Source organism: Abramis brama (assembly GCF_963993115.1).
Source record: "Abramis brama genome assembly, chromosome: 15".
In the NCBI taxonomy this organism is placed as follows: Eukaryota; Metazoa; Chordata; class Actinopteri; order Cypriniformes; family Leuciscidae; genus Abramis; species Abramis brama.
Genome location: NC_139977.1, coordinates 11517861 through 11532501, shown reverse-complemented (window position 1 = coordinate 11532501; position 14641 = coordinate 11517861). Strand labels below are relative to the sequence as shown.

General features: G+C 38.0%; 1 protein-coding gene across 1 annotated transcript in view; it reads left to right on the top strand.

Moving 5' to 3' along the window:
- Nucleotides 1-723: 723 nt before the first annotated feature.
- Nucleotides 724-14641, top strand: part of ubtd2 (ubiquitin domain containing 2) — a 32512-nt gene continuing 18594 nt past the window's right edge. The window contains exon 1 of the mRNA XM_084136370.1: nt 724-1031. Within this exon, the coding sequence (XP_083992496.1) occupies nt 860-1031 (172 nt within the window). The 5' untranslated portion in view covers nt 724-859. The remainder of the gene's footprint in view (nt 1032-14641) is intronic.

Genomic DNA, 14641 nt, shown 5'->3' with positions numbered 1-14641 from the left:
ACAAGGAAATAATTACAAAATATAATGAAAATATGCATATTCATGCATGTCATACATGGTGGTCAAAATCTTGACTATTTGTTGATGTCAAATTGACGTCAAGGTGCCCGCTGGGTAGGTTTGGAAAAAAAAGTGTAATTCTGAAAATATTTATATTTTCCTTAAATAACATACTCCCTAACCACAGGCCTTACTATTCTTATACAATATAGAACTGTAATGTTCTGCAAAAAAGCATGCTTTAAAAAATATTTTTAAAAAACTATATAACACTATTTTTCTTACTGCTGAAAATTAGATCACTTAACGTGAAATCCGTCGCCAGCGAAAACTTCTACATCACTCTTGTCAACGTAGTCCATAACAACAACAAAAACGTATCTTAACCATCTAGTAGTTAATATGGGAAAACAGTATGGGGGCCTTTTACCCCAAGGGGGAGTTTTCCCCAACTCTACCCTATCCTTTTCCCTCCTTCAGTTGTTTTAATTGAAAAAAGCATTTTAAGAAGTGCTTTGGTTTTACATGTCAAATTTAATTGGTAATTTAAAGACCGTTAAAAGCTGCGAAATGGATTAAACCCCTTATAAAATGTGAAAAACTTTACATAAGAAATAAATAAATTCTGTCTAACGTGTCCAACAACATCCAAGACCTACAGTTCAGGTAAGACTCGGGTAATGTACTAGAGATGATGATCACATTGGCCGCGTCCCAAAACCTAGTGAGCGGCCTAGCTAGATAGCATTTTGGAACCTCATAATTTGCGCGTCTCGATTGGTTCTGTGAAAAGGCAGCACACTAGGTTTTGAGTCACAGCCGCGTGTGCATATACACCCACCCCGCCTCTCTCCAGCTGATGCCCGCGCCCTGTCAATCTCTATCCCAGCAGAGAGAGAGAGGACGGGGGCAAACCGAACCAGAGCGGGTCCGCGGGGGGAAGAGGCGCATGAAAACATCCATGGGTGGCTGTGTGGGCAGTCATCATGATTCTTCAGGCAGTTTAAACGAAAACTCGGACGGAACCGGAGGTAAGAAATGAAGCATACCCAGGAAATGCGAGTAAATTTGTGCTTTTTTGGGTCTGCGTTGCTTCCCTTGTCTCATTCTCGGCTTGTTAGTGCTTTGAAACATCGTGCTGGGGTTTGCGTCGCTTTGTAAGGCTCGATCGCTCCTCTCGGACACGCGCCTGGCTATAGGGACAATTAAGATTGTGATTTTGTGATTATGCAAATATTTTCTTAATTCTCCCCCACCGCTCTTTGTCTTTGTGCATTGAGTCGTTTTTGCATTATAACACCTTCCTCCTAGCTGGTTAGCTTTAGCTGTGTGTTAAATATAAAGAGAGTGTTAGCTTCATGGCTAGTGTGGATGTGTTTCTGTTCTTTTTAGTAAAATGTGGGTCATTGTTTTGCCTTGGAATGCACAAATTCTTTATTCTCTTATGGTTATTCTCCATCCTTATCTTCATCTTGTTTAATGCAAACCATTTGGTTTCAAACAATGTTTATTCAAGTAATCTCACACTCAGGAGTGCTGTTGTACTGAATATCTGCATGGCTGTGATTTGGCCATTAAGGACAAGGCCGTGCTGATATTCAGATGGAGAGTGTGATATTGCTTTTATACAACTTGTATAACTTTAGTTTCAAAAATTGGCTAGTTAAATTGTTTATTTTCTTCTCCAACAAAAATACTTTCATATAGTTTCAAAAATAATTTCAAAAGAAACAATTTTTGTGACTCAACCTCTGGAACGTGAATATGAATGGAGCGGAGCAACTAAGGTTACGTTCACACTTCTAGGCCTATTGCTCAAATCCGATTTATCGCTTCGATATATTTAATATGTAAAAAAAAATAAAAAAAATTGTATAGCTTTTCATGTTGTTTTAAATGTGGTCAATATCAGATTCCAGTGTGAACAGATCCTGGTCCTGACTGACCCGCATGCAAAATAATAATAAAAAGACGTCGCGCAGCACGCTGTCATACGGAAGTAAACACAGATAACATTAAAGTAAGCAATTACACATTTATTTATAATATGATCTTCTGTGGAAGCCAGCGAATTTATGCGTAGGCAATATAAAAAACAAAACAAAGACGAGGACATGAAAAAGATAGCAGTTTTATTTATGATACAAGCCTTCATGTTTTGCTTGTATATAGAGCTGTCACTGTAATACTTGTAAGTTCTGTCACATCACTGTCCTTCCACTGACTACCTTTACCAACTGTCTTGATAACTTCAGGTATGTAAAATCTTTGAAGTGACTCCCATGAGCGCAGAATTGTGACGAATGGTGATCTAGAGCGTCTTTAAAAGTCACATGAATCCCGATATGACCCTTCAGACTGAGTTCCCATTGCAACACATCTGACCTGTCTCGGATTTAGGACCACATATGTGGAAGTGGCACAAATCGGAATTGAAAAGATCAGTTTCCATGTGGTTTGTTCTGTTCACACTGTCATAAGAAAAACAGATTTGTCGCATATGAACAAAACAATTTTGATTTTGTTGTTAACCAGCCAAACCTTGACCACTTCAGACAAAATGAATGATCACCCAGTGCCAAATGAGTCACTGATATTTATGGTCTGTTTCGCTGGAAGAGAAAGTCTACAATAGCATATAGTATGCTAAATTGCCTCAGATATAACATGCATGGATTAAAAGCCACAAAACAGAATTTTATTTCATCACAACAATCGAAGTGTGTTTGTTAATAGTTGAAACACTCGTGATTTCCTGCTTGTGTCACAATCAAACTCGTGTTTTTGTTCGGAGAAGTGCTGATATCAGACTTTGTGCCAAATCACAATATGAATGTTATATAAAACAATATATAAGATGTCAGCAATTACTGCTTTTCTCTTCCAGGCTCTCATATAATGAACAAAAATAGCTTCTAGACGAAGCCTATGGGACTAAATTACTCATCGTGTGTCATTATTGTAATGAGAGCGGCACCCTTAGATGAAACCCTGAACAGTTCCTGAAATTGACAGTTACCTGCGGGCTTAATGGCTGCTAATTTTCCACGGCTCACGGCGCTTGATTTGGATGTCAACAATTTAACAGCTCCTTGGGGATGGAGGTAGTTGTGCCACAATTAATTGCTAATGTTTCAAAGAAGTAATAGCAAAGTTGAATATGAAGTTTACCATAGCCACGTACACACTGCAGCTAAATTCGGTTGTTAGTTAGTGTAGTGAAGTGCTATGTCCTGTTCTGTACATATACACAGTTCAGTAATTTACAGTGGAGTGACAACCGTATTCTACAACCGAATTAGGCCTAACTCCCGAAAAATGCAGGTTGTGACAACCACATTTACAAAAATTCTACGCAGTGTGTATGGAACCGGAATGAAAAATAATTTGCCAATAAAAGCCAATAAAATAAAATAACCACACTTTTATTTAAGTAATAGAGTTGTCAAAATGTCCCAACTTCGGTACCAAGTTGGTACTGAAATGTAAAAATGTGACGATACCAGCATTTCCTTCTAGCATTTTGAGCGCTGTTGAAGGGATTCTTAAACACCTCTGATTGGCCATTGTGTTGACACGTTCAACATATATGTCTGTGATTGGCTACAATGACATCTTTGACGCTCTTCACCGAGCGCTTAGATGCACACGGAAGTGTTTGAAAGCAGGCGTCTATCAACGGATCCCTAATATATCCGCTGATAGACGGATTCGCTTATAGATTCGCTGATAGATCGTGTGCATCTCGTCATAGGAGCTATGTTGCCCATTACAGTTTAGTACAGTTTTGTTTTATATCTCAGTGTTAAAAATGTAGAGTGAACTCAAAGCGAACCATTTCCTTTTTTGGTCCGGATTAAAAGAACCAAGAGAACCAAACTACAAGTGTGAACGCAACACACCCTAATACTAAGGGTTAAGGGTTTGTTCCAAAAGCCAACTCTGTTTTAAAAAAAAAAATCCTAACTCATTAAGCATTCATACATTATCACTCAGATATTTTTGTCATCGTAACACTGTGTCAGCAGTCTGTTCGCTGCTCATGCCGGGTGTTTTCGGAGCTGTTTGTGAGGTGAAACTTGAGTGCCTTGTCTGTCTTGCATTATGCAGTGTTCGAGTTCTCCAAGCAGGCGCAGGAGTCCTCATGCCAGGCCACGCTTCACCTGGACCATTGGGTCGTCATGGAGATGAATGTGGAACGGGGAGTAGGCCTGACATCTTGGCCTGCTTCCTTTAATGATAATGTCTAGGTTTCTCCTTTATACCCTTAAAGGAATGTTCATTCATTTTATAAAATATGTGAATGGAGGATGTAAGGATAAAAAAATCGTTCATCTCTGACATATACATTTTGTTGGCATGAATATTCCCCGGGCCTTTGTTTTTAATTACAGTGAAATATGAATTCAGAAACGCGAGCTATTGGCTTACAGATGTTCTCAGTGAAGTGACCCATACCTGCCTATGTTAATAACCCAGACAGCTTGCCATTAGTTTCCCAGAATTCCTTTCATGTTAGAAGATGTTTTATTGTTGGCCAGCAAACAGAGAATTCAAGACAGCTGGAAGTTATTCAGAGGCATTTGCAAGGGCATTTCAGGCAGTGCAGAAAATGTGAACTCTATGGCAGAAAGTGTTGAAACATTGATGTTTTCCATAGTTAAAGAGATATTTCACACAAAATAAAAAAATATTTATTTGCACTCATGTCTTTTCAAACGGAACCCTGAGGAACACAAAAGGTTTTGAAGAACCAGACAGGATTTAAGCCCTTTGACTTCCATTGAATGGACAAAAAAACAACTACAACAACACTGAGGCATTTCAGAAAATATCTACTTTAACTGTTTCCTCACCAGCATTTAAAAAATTTGCCAGCCACCGACAGCATTTTTGATCATTTTCACAAAACTTTCATGGCCGCCAGAATATATTGTTGTATGAATATCAGATCATTAAATATATCATCAACAACAATAACAAAGAACATTTTATTCTAGCTTTATTCCTGCATTCTTTTGTTATCAACACTTGTTTAATAAAAAAGCAACATTTTGAACAAAAAGCTGTCAAAAATCAAGTTTTGACTATGTCTGAATGGGATTCAGAGCAATGATCAAAACATCGATCAAGTAGAACGAGTCCATCAACACCCTCAAAGTTTGCACAGTCCTATAGCTCGTCCTGGGCAGACATTTCATTCGGTAAGGTAACGTTAGGTAGTTTTGAATTATATGCCGTTTAATGATCATGTTATTTTACATGTGCCGCATAAACAGTGCTTCTTTTTCGCCTGCGTTTTTATCTGGAGATTCAGTACTCTTTCAGATGATGCGTAATAGCGCCCCCTACCGTATAACAGTGAAAACAATATAGATTGCAGGAAATTTCGTTAATGGCGGCCGCAGGGAAGCATTGGCTGCGTTCGAAATTGCGTACTCTCTTGAGTAGGTACTTATTTTGAATGAGTAATTACTTCATGGACATTAAAAAGTACTTTCTATATAGAATGAATGTAGGCCATATCACCCTGTAGCCCCAAACTGGTTTCCCACTGAAGCTAAGCAGGGTTGAGCCTGGTCAGTCATGTCACATGATGACGGCATGCAGTATGTTTTGAGTTTGCTGTTCTGTGTACTTTGCAAGACGTGATGCAACAACTGAAGACATTCGTCCGATATACATAAAAGTGGCGTGAATGGATTTCATCTCTGCCATCTCCCCCAATACATTTTTTTTATTCTAAATTCTACATTTTTTTCTAAATCATTTACATTGAAAAAAAAAAAAAAATCTCACAGCATTTAATGTACATTATGAGAAATAAATATTTGTTAAATATTACAATTAACTGTGTTGTTGAATTATATTTGCAAGGATTAACTTTAAGTGAGCATTAGCAAAGTTAATCTAATTGTAAAATCTCTAATATTGGCCAACAACGGGTATACATTGTTTTGTTAAGAATCAAATGAGGAAATGCAGTCTCTCCTTGAATTTGCCCTTGAGAGGACAGTTCTCTCATTCGGAGAAGAGGTGGAACCCGAGATGAAGATGGGTATATTCATCTCCGGAGACTCGCAGAGATCCGAGACGCCTCTCCCGGACCGATCAGAGGTTGTGCGATTCGACCCATCTGTCATGTGATCCTGACATATGTAGGCTACTTGAACGTGGCCTTTGAAAGGAGAACCATTCTTCCACCGCTTTCTTTCCACTGCCATCATTTTATCTTCCGCCGTACATGATGCATCTTGAGAGAAACCAAATGACGGATGATTTTCTCTACGAGACACAAAGCTTCTGCCAGTCGCCATTGAATTATTGACACCCTGTATGGAGTCCTGCCCTAGTCTCGACAAGGCCATTCTCCTCGGTCGATGTTGTAGACTTAATTGCGTCTGGCTTTTCTTTTGTCTCACCCTTTCTCCCATCGTTCCCTCTCTCTGCACATTTGTGTATCAGCGGCTCTCACTCCCTCCCGTGTGGAGGCCTGGCAGTGCCGATAGTTCCCAGATGTCAGCACGCCCTCGCACAAATGCTTCTCAGAGAGTCCTGTGGCCGACCGGCCTGATGGGAAGTACATACAGTATTAAATACCATACGGATGAAGTCTGTTTCTCTGTGTTTTTATGGGGGGGGGGTGTGGTGGCTACGGTTTCTCTAATGGGCTTTTGATGCTGACTTTGAGTTGGGGGAGGAACGAAGGAAAGGATTAAAAAGAAGAACGAGGATGAAGCGAAAGATTTCGGGAGTCGAATAAGAGGAAAATCGTGTTGCGCTTGCACCCAAGGATGCTTTTTACACGCACACACATGCCATCACGAAATGTTCTCCTTTTGGAGCTTAATCCAGATGGTCCTCGTTTGGGATTCTTGTGAAAATGAAATCCACAATCCTGCAGAAAAACTAGGTTAAATCTGCGGTCTCCAGAGTTTTGCTGCGCTGTTAGTTTCACTCTATAAAAACTATAAGGATTTGTTTGTGTTTAGGTGAAACAGGCCTGTCCAAATACCTCTCAGGTGTTTTAAACTCTTGTAAATGAGTCTTGTTAGGTTTTGTTATTTTCTCTGTATTTTAAGTGAGACCACTATGGTCTACATCAGGTGACCACATGCAGTCTTATTGCAGTTCTCCACAAGTTTACTTTTCTTGTAAAGGAATTATGGGGAAATGATTCCGAAGCCATTCATGACCTGCAGCCTGGTGTTGGCCTACTTAAACTGTGCAGTATGCACTTAGGGGTTGTACTGTAGTATTGGTGTACTACCAACACCAGTCTCATAGAATTGCGTCCTGATTTCACAGACCCTTTTTGTCGCTTACAGTGTGTATAAATGTTAGCATCAAACTTAAATTGCCTTATGTCACTGCCATGTTTAGTTTAATTTGTGTGTTCAAGTGATTTTAGTAATATTACTCTAAAGTAAAGATTACACACTCTTTGACACATTTCCAAAGTACTATGATTTGGGATGCATCTGAATCACCCACAATATTTTTTGGATCTCATTTGGTATGCTGGAATGGGTACTAACTTGCAGGTCAGTAATGCCTAGTCCACACTTACACGGGTATTTTACCTCCGTTAAAAAAATAATCTTGTCCACACAAGCACGGTTTAAAAAAAAATCTCTGTCCACATGAAAACGCAAAAACACGCTATAAAGCACTTTCAAGAGCATGCCAAACCAACAGGTGGCGATATAACCCTAACTGTACCTGATCTGTGCATGCATAATGTATAATGTATATGTATATGTATACAATCCCTGTTAGCACAGTTTTTAGCAGATATAGACAGATATAGATAGAGACAGGAGATAGCGGCGCACAATCTGACGTCATACAAAGGAGATAACAGTGCGCACTCCGACTTAACAAGCCAAAATCTCTGTTTTTGTGGAAGATTCCTCATATCATGAATATCGGCTTTATCGGCCATCAGTGTTTAAAAAAAATCACAGGTCGACCATTAACCGAAACCGTTTTGGAGGGCAGGAATCACTGACCAATATCGGTGACATTTAATTAAATCTCTGATTGCACATTTTGACTGTCAGTGTCTATTTCGTGTGCACAACATGAATAAGCTACAAAAGAATGAACATCAGAAGGTATGTTGAAAGAAACAGTACATACAGTAAATACATAACATGCATAACAGTAAATACATTTGATTAGTTCATTAATTATTAAATTAATTATTAATGTTGGTGCATCACTAATAATACCCACACTAATACCCACACTACACCTTTTTATACTACCCATACTACACATTTTGCCAAGAGTACAGTATATTTACTATCAGGGTTTGAAATGAACAACCGCCAACCCGCCAAATGCGGGTAAAAATGAACTGTGGCGGGCAACGCTGTCAAAGACAATTTGGCGTGTTACTCATTGTTTTGCTGGGGAAGTTTGTGAAAGCCAAATCTGCACAGATTAAGCACAAATACTGAACTCGTGAGTCATCATATTATATTAAATACAGCGTATTGCGCAGAATCTGCACATATCTGGCTTACTTTAACACACACGTCACTACGCAACAAATAACGGCACGCTTGTTCATTTGCATTCAAGCAATAGCGAAGATTAAAAAGCATTTGGTTAACAGAAAAGACATTGTTATTTTCTAACATCCTAAAAAAAAATTTATGCTCTTTGTACTGTATCGATCTGTCCACCTAAAACACATTTTTGGTGAAAAGAATCAGGATGAAAGAGGAAGGGATCTCTGGAGGAGATGGCTGGATGACATGATTTTGTTTGAATAAGAAATGAATGTATGAAAATAATGTATGTATGTATGTATGTGGATCAAAACCTTTCATCAAAGTTATACATGAATTTTGAACAATACCCATTCTTGTCTTAGGACAACTTTGATGAACTTTTTTGATCCACTTTAAATGTTGACTACTATATATATATATATATATATATATATATATATATATATATATATATATATATATATATATATATATATATATATATATATATATATATATATACACTCACCTAAAGGATTATTAGGTTATTATTAGATTATTATCTAATCAACCAATCACATGGCAGTTGCTTCAATGCATTTAGGGGTGTGGTCCTGGTCAAGACAATCTCCTGAACTCCAAACTGAATGTCAGAATGGGAAAGAAAGGTGATTTAAGCAATTTTGAGCGTGGCATGGTTGTTGGTGCCAGACGGGCCGGTCTGAGTATTTCACAATCTGCTCAGTTACTGGGATTTTCACACACAACCATTTCTAGGGTTTACAAAGAATGGTGTGAAAAGGGAAAAACATCCAGTATGCGGCAGTCCTGTGGGCGAAAATGCCTTGTTGATGCTAGAGGTCAGAGGAGAATGGGCCGACTGATTCAAGCTGATAGAAGAGCAACTTTGACTGAAATAACCACTCGTTACAACCGAGGTATGCAGCAAAGCATTTGTGAAGCCACAACACGCACAACCTTGAGGCGGATGGGCTACAACAGCAGAAGACCCCACCGGGTACCACTCATCTCCACTACAAATAGGAAAAAGAGGCTACAATTTGCACGAGCTCACCAAAATTGGACAGTTGAAGACTGGAAAAATGTTGCCTGGTCTGATGAGTCTCGATTTCTGTTGAGACATTCAGATGGTAGAGTCAGAATTTGGCGTAAACAGAATGAGAACATGGATCCATCATGCCTTGTTACCACTGTGCAGGCTGGTGGTGTAATGGTGTGGGGTAGTGTTGTCAAAAAACCCGGTACTTCGGTACCAAGTCGGTACAAATTTTTTTTTAAACGTCACGGTACCAGGTTTTCTCAAACCCGGTACTTGATGCGCGTGCATGCCCGAAGCGCGTGCAGTTGCGTCCTCTTCATAAAAGCGCTGAGACATGGCGACCGGCGGTGCTGCTGATGTGGTGCTGATGTTTTTGCGCGTGCAGATACGTTATTTCAAATGGCGCGCGGCAAGCGCGCTCATAATAGAAGCGGCGCGCTCGTTTTTCCATGCGTGCCTATGTTCATGGATGCATAGCAACAACAGACGCCATGGGAGAACAAGCGCTTGTGGGAAGGAGAAAGCGGTGCGAACTGCGCTCTCCATGATGATGAGGAAGTATTAGCAAATAATTAATTGATTTCTAGCCCTTGCATTAGCTTTACTACTATATATAGCCTATTTATATATAGAGGAGAGGAACTATATAGATATATTTATGGAGATGAGAAATAAAAAGCCGTCATTAATATCAGTCCGTCAGAAAAGCAGTTCTAGTCTTATTCTTGGCTGGATAACTCCTAGCAGGTTTAAAAAGCCCTTTTAAAATTAAATATGAATGCAGTTTTGGATTAAATAAAAGTACAGTCAAGTCAAATAAAACACGTTTTATCTCCTGTATAGTTTGGTAACGCTACAATAAGATATCATTCATTAACATCACTTAATGCGTTATCTAACATAACACATTGAGTGAACAATATATTTTTACAACATTAATTAATGTTTGTGAATGTATTGGTACCGAATACTGAAATTTTGTTACTGTGACAACACTAGTGTGGGGGATGTTTTCTTGGCACATTTTAGGCCCCTTAGTGCCAATTGGGCATCGTTTAAATGCCACGGCCTACCTGAGCATTGTTTCTGACCATGTCCATCCCTTTATGACCACCATGTACCCATCCTCTGATGGCTACTTCCAGCAGGATAATGCACCATGTCACAAAGCTCGAATCATTTCAAATTGGTTTCTTGAACATGACAATGAGTTCACTGTACTAAAATGGCCCCCACAGTCACCAGATCTCAACCCAATAGAGCATCTTTGGGATGTGGTGGAACGGGAGCTTCGTGCCCTGGATGTGCATCCCACAAATCTCCATCAACTGCAAGATGCTATCCTATCAATATGGGCCAACATTTCTAAAGAATGCTTTCAGCACCTTGTTGAATCAATGCCACGTAGAATTAAGGCAGTTCTGAAGGCGAAAGGGGGTCAAACACAGTATTAGTATGGTGTTCCTAATAATCCTTTAGGTGTGTGTGTGTGTGTGTGTATATATATATGCTATATATATATATGACACAGTAGTTATAAGCTGTGACATAGTTAATCTGGTTATTTTCTTTTAATTCTTTTGGGCTAGTAGAAGTTCTGAATGGCCGGTAGCTTAGGAATTTAGTAGCCAAATGGCCGGTTAGTGAAAAAGTTAATTTCAATCCCTGTTTACTATGTACTGTAAAAAAAATGAAGAGAAGATATTCCAAACATAACCATGGGCTTTTGTCACCTCATCCAACCCACTTTATCTAAATAAAGACTCTGCCGCTAGTGCATCATTATAAACAGGAAATAGAACTGTGATGTTATAGATTTTCTGTCTCAGCATGGAGAAATGTGCACCCTGAGGGAAGTCCACACGCTCCACAGCCCTCCAAGAGACAATGACTGTCCCCCCCCCCGCCCCGTGGAATAGAGAATCACTGTTGCGGCTCTTAGTGTATTTACACTGCGATTTGTTTGTATTGAGTCTAGTATGTTGCTGCCGGAGTCATTGTCTGGCTGAAAGCTTGATCACGGAGAGCGTCCGTAACAATCATGTATTGTGGACAGTCTCATTTGCTTGCTGTCACAACTCTCTTAAAATTTGTTCACTTTATTCATTTTATTTTTTCCTTTTATTTATTTATTCTATTACTTTCTTCTTCATTTGAACAAGATTCCATGCTATTTTTTTTTTTTTTGCCACCAAGACACACTATCTTAGAGTCGATACTAGTGAGCTGACGGGCTAGACAGTATTTTAAGGCGTCATGGCTGTGCTCCTGATGCGAACGCTGTTCCAAAAGACACACCACAATGTTGTGCTGTCTTGATGCTTTGTCCAGATTCCAGGGCAGCATTTCATGTCTCCTCCACAGATAAGCGAATCCCCCAATGCACTGCATATACTTGTTTCATTCAATACTAACAGTATCAGTAAACACTGTTTTATCCAGTATTTTTGCATTGTTTTTTTAACCCTCATGTGGTGTTCAAAACCCTATAACACCTGTGTTCTTCCCGGGTCAAAATGACCCGCCTATAAAAAATAGCTTATAAATCACTCATTATACCATATTTTCACCCAATCTTGGAATCAATCTTTTTGTCAACTTGTTCTCTTTCAATTAGGACTGGTTTTATATTTCTATTTGCATCTAATTAATCGTAGGCCTCATTTATTTGACAGTAGGGATCTAATTTTTTGAGTAAAAAAAACATTATTTTTGAATATTTTTGAATAATTTTGGAAATATTAAATGAAATCTGAAGAAAATTGGCACTGTTTATCACACTAGTCTACTTTAATTTTTCACCAGGAATTTTGTTTTGAAAAACTTTTATTTTGTACAAAATGGCACATTGTCACACTTGTGGTCTTCCCGGGTCAAAATGACCCGCCTATAAAAAATAGCTTATAAATCACTCATTATACCACATTTTCACCCAATCTTGGATTCAATCTTTTTGTCAACTTGTTCTCTTTCAATTAGGACTGGTTTTATATTTCTATTTGCATCTAATTAATTGTAGGCCTCATTTATTTGACAGTAGGGATCTCATTTTTTTAGTAAAAAAAACATTATTTTTGATTAATTTTGGAAATATTAATTGAAATCTGAAGAAAATTGGCACTGTTTATCACACTAGTCTACTTTAATTTTTCACCAGGAATTTTGTTTTGAAAAACTTTTATTTTGTACAAAATGGCACATTGTCACACTTGTGGTCTTCCCGGGTCAAAATGACCCGCCTATAAAAAATAGCTTATAAATCACTCATTATACCATATTTTCACCCAATCTTGGATTCAATCTTTTTGTCAACTTGTTCTCTTTCAATTAGGACTGGTTTTATATTTCTATTTGCATCTAATTAATTGTAGGCCTCATTTATTTGACAGTAGGGATCTCATTTTTTGAGTAAAAAAAACATTATTTTTGATTAATTTTGGAAATATTAAATGAAATCTGAAGAAAATTGGCACTGTTTATCACACTAGTCTACTTTAATATTTCACCAGGAATTTTGTTTTGAAAAACTTTTATTTTGTACAAAATGGCACATTGTCACACTTGTGGTCTTCCCGGGTCAAAATGACCCGCCTATTAAAAATAGCTTATAAATCACTCATTATACCATATTTTCACCCAATCTTGGATTCAATCTTTTTGTCAACTTGTTCTGTTTCAATTAGGACTGGTTTTATATTTCTATTTGCATCTGATTAACCGTAGGCCTCATTTATTTGAGAGTAGGCATCTCATTTTTTGAGTAAAAAAAACATTATTTTTGAATAATTTTGGAAATATTAAATAAAATCTGAAGAAAATTGGCACTGTTGATCACACTAGTCTACTTTAATTTTTCACCAGGAATTTTGTTTTGAAAAACTTTTATTTTGTACAAAATGGCACAGAATTACACTTGCGGTGTTCCACTGGGCCATTGAGGGCCATTGTTTCAATGGGCCATTGAAAGTGAATGGGAGAGACTGAAACATTTTCAGGAGCATGTTCATTGTTTATGTACACATATGAGCATGTGATGGATTATGGTGAGTTTGGGCTCTTTTTAATCTTAACAATCTCATGTAAATAATGATGTGCCATTTTCCACAATTTATGCATGCTTCATTGAGTTATGAGTTAAAACGCGACATAAGTGCTAGGCTACATCTATATTCAAGGCTCTGTGAGCGCCTGTGGGGGTTTGTGTGTTACAACTCCATTAGGAATATCTTTAGATCTGAGTGATGGATTATGCTGAGTTTGGGCTCTTTTTAATTGTGATAGTCTACTGAAAATAATGATGTACATTTTTCTACGATCTGTGCATGCTTCGTGAAGTTATGAGCAAAAACCAAACGTGAGAGCTTCATGAGTATATACTTGGCTAGGTACGTCTGTGGTATTTTTTGTGTTAGAGTTCCATGAGGAATATCTTTAGATCTTATTGATGGAATATATTGAGTTTGGGCTCTTTTTAATCGTGAGCTCCTGCTGTAAATAACGATGTGTCATTTTCCATGATCGATGTATGTTTCATGAAGTTACGAGTAAAAAGGCCAAGTCTAAGCTACCTTGCTTGGCTATGTGAGTCTGTGTGTCTGTAGTATTTTTTGTGTTAGAACTCCATGAGGAATATCTTTAGTTCTGAGTGATGGATTATGTTGAGTTTGGACTCATTTTAATTGTAAGCATCTGCTGTAAATAATGATGTGTCATTTTCCACAATCGGAGCATGTTTCATGAAGTTACGAGCGGAAATGTGTCTAAAATTGTACCATCCATGTATGGTTTACACATGGGTCTCTTGAAGGGCTTCTTTTACAAAAATCTCACTCAAGTTTAGTAAAAAGCCTGAAACAATTATGCTTGCTGTATTCTACAAATTGAGACCTTTCAAATGACATATGACACAGGACTATCTGAGCTGTATGATGTATTTGACATATTGCTGAATGTAGTACAAAAAAGTAGTTTATAAATTATGAATTTGTTTTTTTTCTATTTATCAGCAAATAACTCAGCACTACTTAGGAGTTTATCAAATTGGCTACATTCATTGTAAATTTCAGACTCTAAGCTTTCA